General features: G+C 42.1%; 1 protein-coding gene across 1 annotated transcript in view; it reads right to left on the bottom strand.

The window, feature by feature from the left end:
* fat4 (FAT atypical cadherin 4) overlaps window positions 1-20,336 on the bottom strand; it is a 105,794-nt gene that overhangs the window by 24,856 nt on the left and 60,602 nt on the right. The window contains 4 exon segments of the mRNA XM_028588729.1: window positions 2,523-2,703; window positions 14,150-14,324; window positions 15,975-16,897; window positions 19,745-20,095. Coding sequence (XP_028444530.1) covers window positions 2,523-2,703; window positions 14,150-14,324; window positions 15,975-16,897; window positions 19,745-20,095 — 1,630 coding nt within the window.

The following is a 20,336-nucleotide window of genomic DNA, read 5'->3' on the forward strand; positions in this document are numbered from 1 at the left end:
GTTAGTTAACTGAATAAAGTATCCAGTTTTATAATCTATCAAATGCAGCCACTGTTTTTTGCTTCACTTCACACACTCACAGAGAGCCACTGTGGTTCAGGATAACTCCAGAATCCTCTATTGGATTTATTTTATTGAATTTAATTTATGTTATTGGGAAACATGGTATTTATAAAAGAAACAAAAATCACGTACAATACAAATAAAAAACACAACTCTTCAGGACTGAGGGGCCACAGTCTTTGGCTTCCACACTAATATCATGTTTCACAAGCAGGACCCAGACACAAATGTAAACTGACACATACATGTACACACCAGTGCATATTTTGAAAAGGCTTCTTAAAAAAGCATACCCCTCCAGAGATGGGACGACAAATTACAGAACAACTGTGAAAGCAGAGTGGATGCAAAGCTTATTTGGACATCATCAACAACATAAACTGTCCACAGATCTGAACACAATCCAGAGACAAGTTCAGGTTTGGGACTTACATTTAATGGGCTGTGAGAATCTAAACTAATAACTGAAGGTAACCAGTTCTGGTCTCCATTAAGGGCCTAGAACCCCCTGGAACCCCCGTTGGGCACAACTCATACTGTCATAGACAATTAACATCCTCATTACCATGTTTTGGGAAACTGGAGCGCACTGTGGTACCCCCCAATGCGCAACCAGTGGGGTTACTGAGGAGAGAGGAGGGGTTGGACTTGAGTCAGTGTCCGGCTTGAGAGAGACCGGCCAGAGGCTCTTACAAGCTCCCCCATGGAGCGGGCTAGTGTGTGAGAAAAAGCTGTCGTCCAGCTTGAGAATCGCGTCCCAAACAATATGTTAGGGTGTTGACTAAAACTCTACACTCTGCTCCTAAACTCCTGTCAACAATTGCAACATCAGCCTGGAATTTTACAAAGCTGGTGATGAGGTAAAACGTTTCACTGACGGCGTGAGGAAAGCCAAAACCCAGTCCTGTTTGGCCCTGAAAGGATATTTTCACACCAGGGAATCAAAGCAAAGTAAAGCTGACCTGATTAGTCACAGTAGTTACTGGAACTACATAGATCTCCTCCGGACTGTAAAAAATGGCTTTATTAGTCCTATGCACACAACATATTTTGTTTCTGCGTTAATCTGTCTAATGAAGTACAAGTTGATATAGACCGCAAATGATCTACTGTTTCCTTTAGAAGTCCCAGGAAAAAACTTGATCAAAATGAGGTGATTTCTGTCATCTGTTATTGGTTTATGACGTTTCTTCTTTTTCTTAATGAAATCTAAAGAGGACATTTGAATGCAATTTCAGTAAAACATTCAGTCATTTAGGAAATGACAAAATCTAAGATTAAGATTATAGTTTTGGGTATTTTAGGAAAATATGATTTGTGTAATTATTTTTGTTGGTAATTTTTAGTGCTGTCAGTTAAACGCGTTATTAACGGCGTTAATGCAAACCCATTTTAACGGCGTGAATTTTTTAATCGCGAGATTAACGTTCTTTTTGGCCTAGCAAACTTTTTTTCACATGCTGTTGCAACAACTAGCAACGTTAGAAAAACTACAACACCACACTGGATCTAGCTAGACCGGAAACAAAACAACAGGCACGCCGCACACACTTGTTTGGGCTTGCGAGCCGGCCAAAGAGTAGTAGGCTAACGTTACGTTTTGAGTGGATGGCGAAATGGATGCCAATAAGATTCTGAATGGAAAGTTTACTTTTAAAAAGTTGCCAAATGGTTCCACTGACAACACCAAAGTGATCTGTGTGTTTTGTCGTTGTGAACTGAGCTATGGCAGCACCTCCACTCTGAAATACCACTGGATGGCCGAGCACACAGCTGATGCCAATTCTCCGCCCCCCTCGTCAAAGCCAGGCGACAAAAGCACAATGCAAGCCGATCCACTTTTCCATGTTGATAAGAGCATTAAAATGAGGAAAAATAACGGGACAAAAAGAAATCAAGGGACATTTAGAATAGATAAAAATGTGCGATTAGTTGCGAATTAACTATGACTTTAATTAATTAATTAAATATTTTACAGAAGTAGTAATTTTATTTTATTATGTCCTTTTAAACTAGTCCCTTGCAAACACTGCATATGCACCTTGAATGATTAGAATAACTAGATCAGTCAAACCTATTTTTATGTATAAATTGGATTAAAAGTGCCTTCCAGAGCAGGAACTCATGAACTGCAATGTCCCCAGTTTGACTTTGGTCGTGAACATTTGTTGCATGTCGTTACACATTTTCTGCCTCAACTATCTAATAAAGCATAAAAACAAAACCTTCCAAAGACAAAGTAACCAGGTCAAAAGAAAGAGAAAACAAACAGACATTTTAAGACATGAAGCATGTCTTTTATGTGGGTCAAATGTTTTCAATAGAATAAGGAGGTAAAATCTACCAAAATGAGGGCCGTTAGACTGTTAGTTTTCAAAAGTATAGAACTAAAAATAAAAAATAATTATGACAAAAAGAAGTGGAAAGGAACCGGAGAAGTGGAAAGGCCAAAGGAGTACCTTATAACACCATTTACGCCAACATCTGCATCAGAGCTGTTGACCAATAGGACATCCGTCCCTGTCGGGGCGTTCTCCATGATGGTGGTGTGGAAGGCGGAGGAGGAGAAAACAGGGACATTATCATTCACGTCGTCCACCAGAACGGTTACCGTCCCCGTTCCGCTCAGAGACGGAGAACCTGGAGGTTAAGGGAGAAAAGGAAAAAAAACTATCAGTGACAATAGCGGTTTGCTTTTCCTTCACTTAAAAGAAGTGAAGGAGAAATGGCCTCAATGGCCAGCACAGAAGCAAGTCATTACACTTTCCATTCACATGACAGACGTGAACACGGAGAATTTTCTAACTGACTGAATTAGGAACTCCTTTTTGTGCCACAGCGCGCTGGTAAAGGGGAACATGTGAGCGGCATTAAGACTCCCATTTTGACTTTAAGACACTCATTGTACATGACTTGTCATTTGCAGCGAGATCCACACTGAACCAATTCATACCCCTGTGAGGGATCAGCCACAATATGCCTGCTGCATTTAATGCAGGCAAATTTCTCTGGCCACTGGTTTGCGTTTCCATCGGTCGTACTGCCACATCAACACAGTGCAGAACACATCAAAAGGGCTCAATGTCTCTGAAACCAAATCTTTCAGGCGTCCTTCCTGGGGGTCTTGGACACTCATAGATTTAATTTCCACAGCAAGGTATCTATTTTAAGGTGCACGCCACTGAGCGAGTCAGTCTGTGGAATTTGAGTGAGGAGAAGTGCTATTTTCAGCAAAAATCCAACCGTTTTTTTCTCCCAGAGCGGGTGACGAAACGGGGCTTGCTGGGCCCCGGGGGATGGATTTAAATCAATAGCAGATGAAAACGAGCCGCAATGCAGAAAAACCTGAAGAGAGAGAAAAAAAAAAGAGTCATCTGCCTCATCTTGCTTGAGCTGGCCTTCGTAATCCATCCTTAAATGGCACGCTGCACAGCCTGATATATATTCCAAACATAAACACAAGTTCAGTGTTGAGTTGTTTCTGAAAGTCACAATATGGGATTTGGGGACATCTTTAAAGACCTGTAAGTTATTTTGAGCTCTTAATGATTTGCATATGTTTACATTGCTTATCGGGACGGAGAACACCTGAGGATTAAGAAAAACTGAGATCTGCAAGCTGTATGAGGCACTTTTCCCACCTCTAACTTGTAGTTGTTCCCTGCTGCAGCTCTCTTCGGGAATCTATGTGAATGTGTCAACTATAATACACCCAAAATAAAAACATACACAATCCCTAAGCTTGTGTCCCCTGTGCCTGTGTACTCAGCTGTTGAAAACATCAGATGCTTGAACTTGCGTACCGTGGGGGCCTGGATTAATAAGAGATAATAAAAAACACTTGGACGGTGGCCACGAAATATTCTCTCTTAATGCGGAGCTGTACAAAATCAAAACATAAAGAATCTGAGAAAAGAGGGTGTTGATGGTTTGAGAGTCAGAAAAGAAAGCTTCAGGGACACTATGGCTCTGTTGCTCAGCCAGAGTGGATTGTGTTATGAATATGATCAAAACAGGGCAACACACTTATTATATTTTGTGCCAAGTCTTCATTTGGAAGTCAGATGAATTATGACTGCTTTCTGTCATACTGTACGTCACCAAGACAGTAAACGGGAAAAAATAAATAAATGAGCACTCTCGAGAACTTTGCTTTTAGACACATTGAGACTTATTGTCCAGGCAGTAGGTTTCGATAGGTATTTTAGCAAAGCGAGCGGCATGGCTCTATGGATGGCAATGATGGCCAGTCTAAAATATCTCAACAACTATTGGATGAACTGCTGTAAACTTTGGTATGAATATTCATGGTTCCCAGAGGATGAATCCTCCTGACTTGCTGGTCAATTTTCTAAATCAGTGCCAGGGACACAAGAAAAAAGCATGGAGGCGTACAGATATATCCACATTTGACAAAGACTATGCGCTAGCAGGGTATGACAAACAGTGTCCAACCAACCAATGTCGCTGAGAAAGAAATGAAATTCCCTACAAGCTTTGCGGCTGCTGGTAGATTGCTGACACTAAACTGTGACCTCCCTGTGGGCAGAGAGGAGAAAGAGGATTTTCTTTAGAAATCAACAAATTTGAACATTATTGTGGGGTTCAGGAGACCACCGCAGCTTCTTACAGGAGGGCAGGGGATTCCTCCCAAAATGAGATTTGAGATAGTTTACTGTGTATCACTTCACCGCCTGGCTTGATGATAATAAACAGACAGACATTCGACCTTAAGCTTGTCATGGGTCCAGGTTTTCTGGTCAGAACAGAAGTGGCTAACATGCACGTTTAGAATAAACAGAGCTGAATTCCAGAAGCAAAATAAATAACAATCAATTGTTTATCCCAAAAGATCACCAGAAACCATACAACAGTAATCTTTAGTGAGTCATTACCAAAATGAGTCATGTCCTCTGCCGTTCCAACTAAGACTTAACTGACTTTTTTTTTTAAAAACCTGTTTATAACTAAATGTAGGCAATGTTGAATTTTGAGGCGATTATGTATTTCCACCTTTACAAATATTTGTAATGAAGAAGATTCTGCTTATAAACAAAATACACCAAAATCATTGCCGATTCATACAGAGGAAAAGTTGGTGTCGAATGCGAGCGGAAACCCAATCCGAGCATAAAATGTAAATCGTGGTATGCGTCAGCACTGGGCTATTATGTGATCAAACGACCACAATATGTGGCTACGTGCCCGAAGAAATGCAGTCAGCAGGAGTGCTTAATCAACATCATACTTGGATGCGGCTGGCTAATCCGCCTACGCTTGAGCCTGCGGTGTCACACGTTCAAGTGCGCAACGTGATTGGATTGACATGAGTCATCGTTCGGGATGTTGTCATGGCAACAGATTAGCACAGCTACGGCTTCTCCTCAGCTGATCCTCTTAATTGAGGAGCAATTGGAGCCAGCAAGGTGTCTGTATCACTTTAAGTTAACCGGTGCGGAGCTGCTGCTGCTGCCAGGCAAAGTGTGTGTTGACAGTCAGCGACTCACTAAGACTGTTGTTGATCAAAGATGTTCTGTGCAGGCTGGAGCTGGCGGGCTCATAAGTGGCTCTGGGAGCTAAGTGGCTTTTTCTACAAAATCCATTAGCTTGTACTGAGACTGAATAAATGAAGAAAATATTCGGTTTTGAACATCCTGCCAGCTGCTATATTTTTCTGAACAGAATTCCTTCTGTTACAGTGAGTGTGGTTGCTGCATGGCAAAAGCATTGTTTCCCCACTAAGAGCGGAAGCAGGCCAAGCTACAAGGCTAGCCCTGTGTGTGTGTGTGTGCGTGCGTGTGTGTGTGTGCGCTTGTGTATGTGGAGCACACTGCCCTCCTTCCAGGCATTTCACTTCTGTACAGGATGTGATGTCACAACCTGTTTACTGCCTCAGGAGAATGAACAACCTCCTCCTCCACCGCCTCTTGCGTGACCTTTGACCTGCATTGCATCTGTCACCAAGCGCATCAGGGACTCTAAGGCACAGGACACTGTTACTCCAGCTAATCCTTAGTAAGCATAGAGCAAAGCGAACCCAACCCCCCATTGTGAAGACCTAAATCACGCTCAAATACTGCCAGAGCCCCCTGACGCTGCTCTGTGTGACACTGAACCTGTGCCGACCCCGCCATCGTCGACAGGCCTTGGTTCAAACGGGGCATTTTTCCCATTTTTCTTGGTGTATCACTTCTCGCAGCATCATGCGCCTCTGTGCAGCCTCAGGACGTGCCTTCTTAGCGTCCTGGGGCTCACTGATATCACATAACCACTGGCAGCTGTCCCCCCCTCCCCCACCAAAACCTGTTGTCCAATGTGTAAATAGTTCAGATGTATCTTGTTACATCGCGTGGGCTGACAGATTTAGCCATCAAGGAACACTATATCTTGGCAGGTATGCAAATGTATGTAAATGACAGTTGTTTCAAATAGTTATGGTGATGGTGAGACATTCTTAAGATGCAGACGACGGCGGCTGCTAAATAACAGGGTCAACATCGCAGCTGAGTATGTCGTCTGTTTCCGATTCTTAAATTTCCACCGAATACCAAACCTGTAATAGTAAGAAAAACAAACCCAGAACGCTTTTTTATTATGTAGAAAATAACCTCCCATCCCCTTCTTCTTTTTTTTTAGGAGGGAATGACTCAACAGGAGAGGAATGCTCTGCAAGAGTGCTGAGAAATGCCAGCATCTCCTCCAAACGGTCTTTGCTGAAATCTGGCAAAGCCCAGGGAAGAGTGTCGGGGTCAATGATTTAGACGACTGCAGCCGGGGTGGGTGTCAACTCGTGCGCCATGGCTCAAGCAGAGTAAGCGGGGGCGCCGGTGGGGATATGGTGAAGAAATATGCCTAAATCTGGCAGCGTACAATCTGGCCCACCGCTACACGACAAATGACATCATTTTGCCATGGAAAGAGAGCTGGTGGAAATTTGCAGCGGGAAGTCAGCTGCCTACCGGTGGCTGCCATGCACTGTGGTTAGAAAAGTATTTTTTCCATTGGCAAATCCTGTCCCCAGACCCTTGATTCTTTTTCATTCTACATTTCTACAGTAGTTTTGGAAATTTGACATTTTTTTTACAAGGTTGCATAGAAATGTATCCTGTTGTACTTGCCTGGCATTTGAAGGTGCAGCATTCATGTTATTAGACTCCATGAAAGAAAGCCATGCAGGTAAATGTTAATCAAAACATATACAGCTAATTGAAGGGATCACTGAATGAGATACAAAAACATATCCCAGTCACTGTTTGTGCATGTTTCGACAGCAGAGAACTAGTGTTTGCATTCTTATTACCATACCTCTAATTTGTAGATCTCTTGCTGGCCAAAACAGATAAGTCAATCAATGCACTACCTCACCTCAGATCTGTGCCATGAGCATAATCTTATTTCAGGGGTTAATCTTAGGTTACTTAGGAAAGCAAACTGCCATGACCCAACACTCCTCTCCTGGTGATTACAGCCTCGCATCATCTGTACTTACCTCACGCCGAGGAGTTATCAACATGATCGCTCAAAAATCAGCACAAACTGTGTACTTTTACACAAGCAATTTTGCTGTGGCCAGAAAATTGTTTTGGAAGCAAATGCCACTCATCGCTTACAGTCCAGACGAATGCATGTGTGTATATTTGATCCAAATTCATCTTGGTTATTATTGCACACAAGGAAATGGGTTTTGGATCCAGAGAAGCATGCTCCTTCAATCAGTAAAGAAAATAGTGGACCTTGTGGTACTGTGTTTCCATGAGTCGGTTTTGCCCTAGAGAGCTGTGCTGGACTCACTGAGCTCTGAAGTGGTATGGATACTATAAAGGATAAGTCCGAGCTAAGTCCTGGTGATAACCCTGTCTCCAAGACTGAGGGTATTCTCCATGGGAATGCATCAGACTTATGGTATTCAGATAACTGTTTTTTTTTTATTCTATGAGCAGCCATTACACTAGGGTAAAGTAGAAAGTCGCTGGCGTCAGTGCACCTCATTTCACACAAAGCAACTGAATCCGCCGGGGAGCTCAAAGCGCTCGAGCCACACGAGGATTCCTCCCAGCTTTAATTGAATCTTGAAACACCATTTCCATTTAATTAAACGCAGCACATTCCCCTCAGGTCTGGGAACGACACAGTTGGGGCAGTGACAACCAAAACAGAATCCTCTGTTTGATATTTCACAATAATCCCAAAGACCTTAAAGTGCTAGTTAAACTGGCGGTGGGGATGACATTCAATTCTGTGTGCTGATATGTTATCGCTTAATCTGAGCTCAGATCTAAGAGGTCTGTTTCAGCGTGGATATCGTATGGAGAAAATTGGAGAACCCCGAATAACCCGAAATAATTGCTATCCAAAATAAAAAGCTTTCAGGACCCGGAGACTAAACTAGACCAGCTGACCATCTGTCGCCTCCTCGTCCATCCTGAAGATCCACAGACAGTTTCCTCAGTAAGCCTCTCAACCCAGAAAGTATTGTCTAGCACAAACATATGGCAGGGTCTAAGCACCTTATTAGTGTACATTACCACCGGACAAATCACATTAACCTCCAAGAAGGTGCCGTGGCCATACTTTCTGAACCGGAGGGGGTACAAATACATGTGTTAATGACGATTAAGCGATCTGTTTTTTGACGGCTGCAGCTGCTATGAGGGCGCACACTGCTGTGAGAACCTCGCAGGGGGTTGATTTGAAGGAAACAGCAGCACCCACCTCCTGGGAAAGGCTGCGAGTTGCCCCGAGTTGCTCAGTCTAAGCCGCGCTAAGAAGCCAGTTTGAGCGTCTCTGCTGGCACAAGAGATAATCTCTTCCTTCAATATATGATTGACTGATGTTTTATCGAAAAACAGACAAACAGGGATAAAGCTGGGATGACCAAACAACCGGATTCATTTAAGTGGGAAGTCCAGGGCAGGTTGACTTAGGGAAGACGGATGAATGTGTAAATTTATTAGACAGTCCATCTGTAGCCTGAAGCTTAAGGCTAAACGGTTAATTACGGTTTATGGACTGCGGCTAGATTGTGCTCTGAAGGGACAGCGTAAATAAAACACATCATTACTCAAGGGGGAGAGAATTGGCCGCCATCAAGGCAAAATTGACATTTTTCTGCCTCTGAGAACCTGTTGCTTTGCAACAAAGCTTCTTTTAATGCGACCCCGTCCAGCACCCATGAATGGCCTCGGCGGAGCTGAGTGCAGGGTGCGAGCTGTCCCAATGCACAGTTTGCCAAACATGACAAAGTAAACAGAGGTTTTCTCACACTTAACAAGCAAGAGAGTGAAAGGGATATCTGAGCAGAACACTCAAAGCTGGTACCCGGTATAAAAGGGAAAAGAATATTTCTAATAAGACGGCAATCTGAGAGGCATTCGTCAAATTAAATCTAATGTTAAACAGCTCGCCAGTTATTTATGGAGTGCCGCGTCTCACTGCTTTTGCATAATTTCTTCCCCATATGTTACGGATAGGGTTTGGCGGTTTGCATGGCAGGCAAGGAAAGCATATTGACAGACACAAAGTGCTGCCTTTTCTCATATTTTAGGCCTGTGGTGAAATTTAATGAAGTGATGTGCCTTTTGTGTTTTTATTACAATGGTGTTTTTATTTGCTGTGTTGTTGAATATTTGGAAATCCCTATTAAGCAGTGCATCTGTGGAACGTTCTGTAACTGTTTTCCATTTCATGGGGACACAACAATACCAGCAGATCACAACCAGTGTGAGAGGTGAAGAACATACACTGGCAGTATAACTCGCTCATAATACAACTCTATAATGTTCATACGCCGGCCATATAAATGTGAAATATGACTTTGGAGAAGTGCTCAAGAGGGGAAGCGGGCAAACATTTTTACACACAGATTTCATACTGCAAGTTATTTAACTAGAAAAGCAACAGATACAACGAGTTATGATAAAATTGGCTTTGCGAGAACTTGATGTGCTAGTCAGGGTCCTCAGAGAAACACAGCAAATAAACATCATTAAAAAATGCATCTTGCCAGGATAATCATCCAACCTAAACCACCTTTTTAAAAAACCCCATTACTTACCAAAGCCATTAAACATTGAGATCGAGCTATTGTTAAAGTGTACCAGGGAGTGGAAAAGAGAAAACAGGCGATAGGAAAAAACTCTGCAAGACCACATTGTTGCTGCACAGTTTTTTAAGAGCTAATCCAGAATGTTACTGCTCTGTTAAAAGTTCATTTGAGGAACCTGATATTTTATTTGGCTATGTCCTGTGTTGCCACTAGACTGCAGACTGGCTGAAAATCTTCAGCATTGGACCCCATTAAAGATTTACTGTGGCAAGCGTTGGACAGTGATCTAGCAATGCCCCGGCCACGTTTTAACACTGCCTTATCAGTGTTCGTACAGGACTTCATTTGCTCTAAATGTCCATTTGACTTGTATGCCAGAGACTTATAGATTTATCCTCAGGTTACATTTCATTTCTTGTTCTTGTTCAAAACTTGATGACAAGAGATTGACAGATCATTATTCAATTAATCAAGTCAGGGGGGAAAAAAAAACCCAAAAGACTGGCTCTGGTTTATACACCAGATTCATGGGAGCCATTTAAGAGAATAAAGGATCCTGCTTTTATGTAGGGATGGTCATTAAAATTCTTTATCTGCTAAGCGGTCGTTTAGCGCCCCACAACTTCCCCTCACCCACCAGCCAAAAGGCCATATACAAACAGCGTGGCACTATGGAGCGATGTGCTGGAGGGATGTGAAAGACATGGGATTTCTATGCGACCGTATCCGCCATAATAGGCATGGGCCAAGGGATTTACTGTGCCTTCCCTTTAATAAATGTGACCAAACATGGTGCATGTAAATACACCCCGAGGGCGCTCTCACCACCACACGCAGACAGACTCACACAAACTCAAAGGCAACAGCCATAATACACAAATGCAAATGCACACACTCACACAAATACAAATGTATAAACGCACATAAAAAGCAAAGAATACATGCATGTGCAAAAAATGTGCAGACACAAGCATGTGCATACAACCGTGCCCGAACATACAAACTAGTTTCAATTTAATCTAAATTTTCCAATCGATTCTGGTCACTTTTAACTCGATTTCTTTTATACAACATCTCAGGCTTTTTCAACCAAGGGATGTTGAGCTGAGAGCACTTACTTCCAAAATGATCTTTGATGTTAAAATCCAAGAAAGGCACACAACAGGAAGTGTCAAAATAAATAATAAAATCCTTAAAACCCAAATAAAATCATTACAAACTAACCCATAAATAGAATAGATAATTATCCATATAAAAAAACAACCTAAACACAACAATAACAAACATCTAATTGATGCCTCGGAAACTTTTCTTGGTGATGAGCAGGGGCGTCGGACTGGGGGGGGGGAGGGGGGGGGTGATGAGTCCTTAATAACTTTGCACCGTAGATAAACCCTGACCCCTAAAAGTCCAAGTCCACATTCCAAGACAGTTCCATCATAGGAAAACTATATAAAAAAAAAGCTTCTGGCAAAAGTATTTGCTTACTGAGAACATAGTTTACACAGAAACAGGTGAGCCCAGCCAGTAATTATATGATGTAAAGTACTTCAATTTATGTACACTGAAAAGAAGACAATTGTTTAGAAAATGGAAAGAAAGAATGTTATCAAACTGCGGTGCTTTTGGCACTCGGCTGCAAACACACACACAACACAACACCAGCTGCCAGATAAATAAAAATATATTTTCTTCAACCACAGATGCCCACTTAAAGCTATTCCATAAACACTGAGTGGCAAAAGTATGATACTGTTTGGCTCTGTTGGAAATCTTATTGTTTCACATGCTTCCACGGGGGCATAACTTTTGTGTTGCTAAGCAGCGGCTTACAAATCTGATCTGCCTGCAGCTGATCCCAGATGTTGGCCCGGCGTTAAGATCAGCCATGGACCCTGCAGCCCCTAATGTCTCCCGCTTTCTGCACCACTTGTTAACTCAGAAATGCTGCAAACAACTTTCCATAAACATGGAAATTAGAGAGAGAGAGAGAGAGAGAGAGAGAGAGAGAGAGAGAGAGAGAGAGAGAGAGAGAGAGAGAGAGAGAGAGAGAGAGGAAACAGAAATATCGCAGTTCTGATCTTAAAGTTTCCTCTCAACAAGATGCCTTGTAAAACACCTTTAAGCAGCTTGTCAGGATGCCACATTTTAGGTGGCTATGCACGGATTTTCAAATAATAACGCCTGCCAAATTCGGCTGCTCTCCCGGGCCAGAACACATTATGTGAACCAGCGCTTTTGTTTCAGATTTCAGTCAGCACAGCAGGCAGAAGCTCTGTTCAGGCTACGATTAAAGAGTTTACCTTCACTGAAATGACTGACACATGTCACAAGAGGATGGACAACCATAGTACAATAAACAGGCACACAGCCCTGCCCGAATATGGGGAAGTTCGTCTTTGATTCATTCACAAAATAAGTTTACAACAGCTGAGAACTTAGAGCACATTTGTCTGCTCGTAAGTCATGTGGCACTTTAAAAAAACACAATCCTATTCTGCTCATGATAAATTGTTTGCACAGTGGCTGCTGCAGTACTACCAAATATGACAGAATACAACATACAGTACAGCTTAAGTCCTTGTCTGACAGAATAATACTTTCATACTGAAGTCTTCGGGTGATAAATCCTCCTGAGTTTTTTATCTCTCTGTTACACAGTGTTTCGGAGTCAAACTAGTCAAATATGGCAGTGCAGGAAGATAAAGGCAGACGTTAACTTGTTAAGATGAATGTCTGTGGTTGAAAATGGGTCATGGTAGACAGCAGACTTGGAGACATGTCTGCACCATCCACCTTCAACATTTCCTGCCAGATAGCGCCTGGGAGAACCATTTCCCCCCACTGTCTCAGCCGAGGCCTCAAAAATGTGAGAAAACGCTGCTGGGCAATTTGGCCTGTACTATGATTATGGGTTTTTTGATATTTTGATATTCTACCCCAAATCCCTGTTTCTGCCTCTTACCAACATTGTACTGAAAAGTCCTATCTAAATATTTTTGAATTGTTGTCAGGGTACTAAATATGGACTCCTTGTGAAGCGTACGAAAAGGAATCGAATCCTAATTAGTATGTTCGCTTGTTGGGCAACTATGTCCATGTGGCACAAACCTCTGAGGAGCTCGTGAAGCAAGAAAATCTTAACAAAGCATGAAGAAAAAATACACTTCTTTTTGTTAGTTTGGCTTCTGAAAATGTGATGCTGTTGCACTTTTTTTTTTTTTTTTTTTTATTAATGTAGGCCTACCTTTTTTATAAACAAGACACTTTACGTAACATTGTCTCAATTCTCACCAAAGCCTGTGCACAGTCAAAAATACACAGCGTTATGAATGCTCACATGGTCAGTCCAGGAATGAAACAGAACCACCCTCAGACCATGACGGCCGTGCCAGAGCAGCTCGGGGAAACATATACTTAAATGGGATACCATGTGATTTGGCTCCAAAGGGGATACGCATGTACTCCGTTAACTACACATTAACTGGCCTCTATGCAATAACAAGTTAACCTTTTATCTGGCTATAACAAGCTCTACCGCTGTATCCAAATAAACAGAGAATGCTGTTCAATCGAACCCGCTGAAAGGACTTCTTAGGGGAATAAGTCAAAAAACACCCACTATTTTGCAAGCTAAAAACTCCCGAATGTTTAGGTTATTGTGCCACACAAAAGGAGCACTGTGCACACTGTGAAATCAAAATGCTGTTTGTTGACATTGCTGTTAGTTTATGAAAATATTCTTTTTCAGCTCGGTTTTGGCAGGCTGATTACAAAATGTCTTGCTTTGCTAAAATTCAACAATGTCCATGTAAGGCCATATTACACGGTGCTCAATCAATCCTCACCAGATCGTCATGAAAAGTTGAACAAGTAGAATGTGGTGCGAGTTCAGACATAAACAACTGGTTTTTGGAACTCTATAAACTGAAACACAATACTGCAAGGCCAGCATAAAATCATCTTTTACTACAAAACGGTCAAACATTTCAAGATGCTATCAGCCGCACCCACAGCTCAAAACTTCCACTGCGGTCTTACCTGAGTCGGTGGCTGTGACCAGCAGGATGTATTTCCCCCGGGCTTCGCGGTCCAGAGTCTGGGTCAGGCTCAGCTGACCGCTGGAGGACAGGCTAAACGCGCCCTCGTCATTCCCACCACTGAGCATGTAGCTTAGCTGGCCGTTGGCACCTTGGTCGTCGTCTCTGGCAACAACCTGGCCAACACAGAAACAAGCTTCTTTTGAGATTCTGGAAATCAAACCTCTTTATCTTCTTGTACAAGAAATGTGTTTTTCATTTCCAACAGAAGAACAGAACAGTTTGTGTGGAATAAACAGAAGAACTGGGGAACAGCATGGTAGCAGTGGTGGAAAGTAACATGTACTATGCAATTCTGAGGTACTTTTACTTCTGTGTTTCAATTAAAAAATAGCAAAAAAAGAAAATACAACAAGATTATGTAACCTTTGTATGTAACATATTGAATGTTAAATCCTTCCGCAATAAAACATACTCTTGCTCACTTCAGCAGCCTTACTGTACTTGGGTCTGTTATGACCAGTAGTTTATGTTGGATAACGTTGGCTAATATTGGCAAACTACATATTGCCGTTAAATGGACATTACTGAGTCAGGTTGGTGACTGTATCATTGTTCTCTACTTGGGAAATGTGAGCGCTATTCAGCAAAGGTTCCATATTCTCACTTTAAGTAAAGTACCTCAAAATTCTTTAGGTACAGGTCCTCTTGAGTCAATATATGTATTAACTTTATATCACTGGAGACACAAATGGGCCTTTGGGTTGTATAAATTGACTTAACTTGACATTTCAGTGGATTAGTTGACAAGTGATCTCTGAAAAGAGGAGTGCAGAAACACCAGCACAATGGCCTATAAGTGCCATACTCACCAAATCAAACTGTTCATTTTCTCTTTCTGGATGTTTTTTCGTGGAGCATTCTTGCGAGAAATATGTTGCTCAATTTACAGAACCAAACATAGCTGGCAGTAACCATGCTGAGACTTTCCACTGAAGCAGCTAAGGGGTTAATTACCATCACGGTGCTAGGCGGCACCTTGGAGGTAATTGTTGAGGGAAGGAAGATCATTAATTATTCACTATGTCTAAGCAGACTTTCCCAGGTAATCGACAAAAACAGGGAGAATGAAACTATTAGTGAGTCTGACTTTTCCCCTCGTGCTGCAGCATTAAACTACCACATTTCACCGGTGTGCCCAAATGCATTGTGGGCCCTCCCTGCCGTGCACGCCGCAGACAGGCACAGCCAGGTTAGCGCACGGATGTGTGTTCTTGTGTGTCAAAACCCCACTATGTCTGGACCCCTTCCCACCACATAACTGTACCCTCATTTCCTCACAAGGTACACAAGCGAGAGAAAATGGAATTGTGCCGTCACTGGAAATCAGTCCTTCCCCTCCATTTTTTATAAATGGCTCATTTAGTCATCAGGGTGGTTGGGATGTTAATTGCCTTGTCATGCAATTTAGCCCAGTTTCATATTTTGGTGAAATCCTATAACGCCCTAATTGTGCTTAGCAAATTGCAGTCATATATCACTTCTATATCATTTCAGTCACATATTTGCCATGATATTTAGCAAAATAAGACCACCTTGGTAAGTGGTTTAGTGCCCTGATACAGCTCACATACCTGCACTTATTAAGTTAGTATTACTCCAAATTAGTTTAAGGCATTAGCTTATTTAAGGTCTTAGAACTGTCATTCAGAATTCTGCCTTCTTTAAACTGAGGACGTCCTGTCTCTGAATGATAATGATGTCCCAACTGCTTAAATTGAAATGAATGGATTGACAAAAAGAAGAAAAAAAAACAACATACTGACCTGCAGGATATTTTTTGGTAGGTTCTCCAAGTTCTCCTGAACATTGACAGTGTAAGGTGAGAGCTCAAACACAGGTGAGCAGTCATTGACGTCCAACAACACAATGTTGACGGTTGCGCGGTCCACCCTGGGGCTGCTGCCTCGGTCGGCGGCTTGGACCACCAGTGAATAGGATGAACACGCCTCCCGGTCCAGCTGCTTGGCCACCGAAATCGCCCCTGTAACCGAATCAATCCTGAAATCAGAGTTGGTGTTGCCTCCTGAGATAGAAAATCGGATCTGCCCATTGGTGCCTTCGTCCGCGTCGCTGGCGAACACCTGGATGACGTCAGTCCCAGTCAAGGTGTTCTCCTCGATCTCGATGTCGTAGATATTCTGCGAGAAGCTCGGCGTGTTGTCGTTGACGTCCAGTATCATCATAGTCACATCCATCGTTGAAGACAGACGGGGTTCCCCTTTATCTGTAGCTACGACTGTGAGGGTGTAGTTGGAAAGCTCCTCGCGGTCCAGTTCCCCAACCAACCTGACGTCTCCGTCGATTGTACCGATGCTGAACTTGTTACCGAAAGGTCCTTTGAGGGAGTACTCGACGTAGCTGTTGGGTCCACTGTCGGCGTCCGTGGCCTGGGCAGTGAACACGACCGTGTCCACCGGCGTGTTCTCCTGGATGTAGGTCATCCTCTGAGAGGTGAAGGCCGGTGGGCAGTCGTTGACGTCCAGAAGAATGATGGACACCTGGGCAGTACTGGTGAAGCGGGTCATGGGAGGAGGAGCCAGGTCGTTGACTGTGATCACCAGGTTGTAGAAGGATTGGATTTCTCTGTCCAAGGCCTTCTTGCTTTGGAGGACTCCTTCCTTGCTGATGACAAAGTGGCCCTGGGGATCGCCAGAAGCAATTCTGTAGAGGAGCTGAGCATTTTGGCCTGGAAAACATGCCAAGAGGGAATCAGAAGGCAATAATAATTCAAAGTTAGATTTCTTTTACAGTGACTTTTTAAAGCTGTACACTGGGTAACTACAAAACATTTTGATCTTCAGCAGCCATACTTTTTGTTTAGTAAACTGTTGGGCTGCAACTGATTATTTTCATTTTGGACTAATTTGCCAATCATTTTGTCAATTATAGCAAAATATGAAGTTAGAATTTCTCACAGCCCAAGGTGACATCTTCAAATGTCTTGCTCTGTCTGACTAGCAGTCCAAAGACAATGTCCATTTACCATCATGCAAGACAAATAAAAAGCATAAAATCCTTATTCTTAATACGTTTTGTATTGTTGCTTTAAAAAATGACTAAAACGATTATTTAATTATAAAAATAGTTGTTAATTTTCTGTCAATCAACTAATCTTTGCAGCTCTAGTTAACTGAACGCGGCATCTTCAGATGAGAAACACACACACATGTCAGCCTAAAGTGCTTCAGACCAAAATGTACAATAACAAAGACACAGCAGATGTACTCTCTAAGATTTTAAATTCCATTTGTATTTTGCTCCCAAGGTTAAATGTGTTAATTTCCCTAAGTGGAGAATTGACAAACCTGGCACCAAAAGTTAATTTGGGCTAATAGAAGGAATCTGTGGTAGGGCAGGAATGAAGTGGGATGGTATTTCCTGTTAAATCTCCTATTTTGTACAATCAGACAGAGAGTTTGGGTGTATTTTAACTACAAACCTTGTCTGTAATCTACAAGAAACAATTTACTGCAGTATGACCCTGAATTAAAAAATAGCCAGATAACAAACAGACAGTAGAGGTTGAATGTTGGTATTCTTGACTAGAATCCATTGTTCCAGATGAGATTGTTAAATATGATGTGTGTGTGTGTGTGTGTGTGTGTGTGTGTGTGTGTGTGTGTGTGTGTGTGTGTGTGTGAATTAGGCACTTATAGGGGTTATCTACATCAATTTCCACAAATTGTTCATGTGCAGCAGCTAGAGCTCTCTGGCTGCTACTCTTGTCCTCCAAGTAGACGATCCATTCATGAGGCATGACGGATTGCTATCAAAAAAGAAACACCACTGCAAACTACTTCCGAAACTGATAGTGCTGTTGTGCCATTTTTGAAAATCCCTCACAATTGAAACATTTATTCAAATGAGACAACTACAGTGTGACTGCGTGGATGGAAGCAGTAAACTATCTATCCTTGAAATCGGGCCTAATCCGCAGCACTGCAACTGGGGGTTAAAATGATCTTAAATTGAGGGACTGTAATTCAACTCAACGGGGTATTCATGTGGAAAGCGCCGGCACCTTCCCACACTCCAGAGTGTATTTACAGTACACAAGTAATCCCTTATCAAAAGCTTGAGTGCTACTTCCATTTGAGTTTAGGCTACGCCATCTACAGACAAAGTATCGGGGTCGGGGGTCAGGGGCTTAGGAAGTGCTAACAATGGCGTTTTATTTTGACAGTGGAAAGCTGCAACTATACGGTATATGTGAAGAGGACGACGCGGTCAGATTATGTGGACAGTAGAGAAAGAAGCCAGACTCTGGTTGAGAACTAGGCAGCGTATTTCCCAGGAATGTAGGTCACAATAACCACATTAGGTCTGGGTGAAGCGGTAATTACAGCCGAGGAGAGTAGCGGTGACTGTTCAAATACCACACGGCACTTCACATACACGAAACCCACCACCTGAAACGCAGAAATAACTCAGGCCACTTAATCATACGGTGAAGACGTATTTCATCAAGTCATTCATGCACGACGCAAAAATAAAAACGAAAAATAAAATGTAGGTTTGAGAGCTTCTGTGTAACCAACTGTCATAACAAAATGACAGGCCTATATTAAATTAATCTTCTATGGCTAAGTCACACTTGATTTACACAGTAGGAGAGTACATTACCGCTAAAAACATTCTCAAAGAACTGTTTTCTTTAAATATCCTGACATCTCTGGGCTATTTGACCAGAGTTTAAATTGATTTAACTAAAAAAACATAATCTATATTTTTCTTTCACTAATCCAGTGTATCCTAATTTGGCAGTGTTGCCAAATGTTTCTAAATATAGCATGATGATACATATACCTTGTATAGAGTCAAATTGCTTTGTTTCTGATTTTGTCTGACAATAGTGATGTGTAATGATTGTCAATTTGTCAACTAACGTTACAATTAAATAAACATATTTCGACAATATTAAAACATCAAGTTGCAAAAAGATTAATGAGGTACTTTTCTCATAAAATGCTATTGCTACACAAATGATAAAAAAAAAAATTAAATAAGCTATGAGCAATTCAATAGTGGAATATTGCACCTTGTATATATTTATTGACTGAATATTTATAAGAGCTGGATCTACAGTACATATCAGTTTTTTACGTATACCTACATGTCAGTATTAGCATATGTGTGAGCACCAAAAAGAAACAGCAGTTAATGTTTTACAGGCTGCACTTACATTTCACACATTTGACATCTTTTAAGTTTCAAGCATTTTTGTTTTTTTAAATATGTTTTTATTCTAACTTCTTTCTTGGTTTTCAGTTAAGTTTAGTTTTCAAAATATGTTATCTTGAAATTATACTTCATGTCATTTCTCAAAAAATAACCAGCCAAATAACACAAATGTTTGACGGATGCCTGCCAAAAATATTTGTTTGGGTTATGTTAATTATGTTCAAAGCAAATATGGTCCATTTCATTCATTAGCTCTGGTATTACAGCATTAATAGTATTGTCGGCTCTAATATTTATCTTCCTTTTAATTCCATCAAGTTCCATGTAAGTTTCCCACATGTACTGTACATACCATCATCAGCATCACTGGCCCCAACAGTGACAATACTGGATCCAGGCGGCAGACTCTCCGAGACAGACGTGCTGTACACGCTGGTGTTAAAGACGGGCGGGTTGTCATTCACATCCAGGACATTGAAATACACTCGGACTATGCTGGCCTGCCCCCCGCCGTCCCGGGCCATTGCTGTCAGGATGTAGTACTGCTGAGTCTCGTAGTCCAGAGGACGCGTCACGTTGAAAACTCCCGTCACTGGGTTCAGGAGGAAGGTCTCGTCCTCGTCCTCCTCCTCCAGCGAGTAGGTGACCTCTCCGTTTACCCCTGAGTCAGAGTCGCTGGCCAGGATCGCCGCCACGATGGAGCCTGCGAGAGTCAGACGGGTTGTAACACAGAGGCGAGAAGTTAGACTTTACTGCCTTATAGAAAAAAATGACTTTAATATATCTACAGGGGGTTATTAGGGCTGTTTATTAATACCAGTGACTCAGTGATCACTCTGCCAGCTTCGCTTTTTTAACTCACTTGGCATGTTACTGTTTTGGAACCAAAACTCTTCCAATCATTGGTATTAAACTGAAGACGTAGAGATGGAGATAATGCTATA

Source organism: Perca flavescens, chromosome 10 (assembly GCF_004354835.1).
Source record: "Perca flavescens isolate YP-PL-M2 chromosome 10, PFLA_1.0, whole genome shotgun sequence".
In the NCBI taxonomy this organism is placed as follows: Eukaryota; Metazoa; Chordata; class Actinopteri; order Perciformes; family Percidae; genus Perca; species Perca flavescens.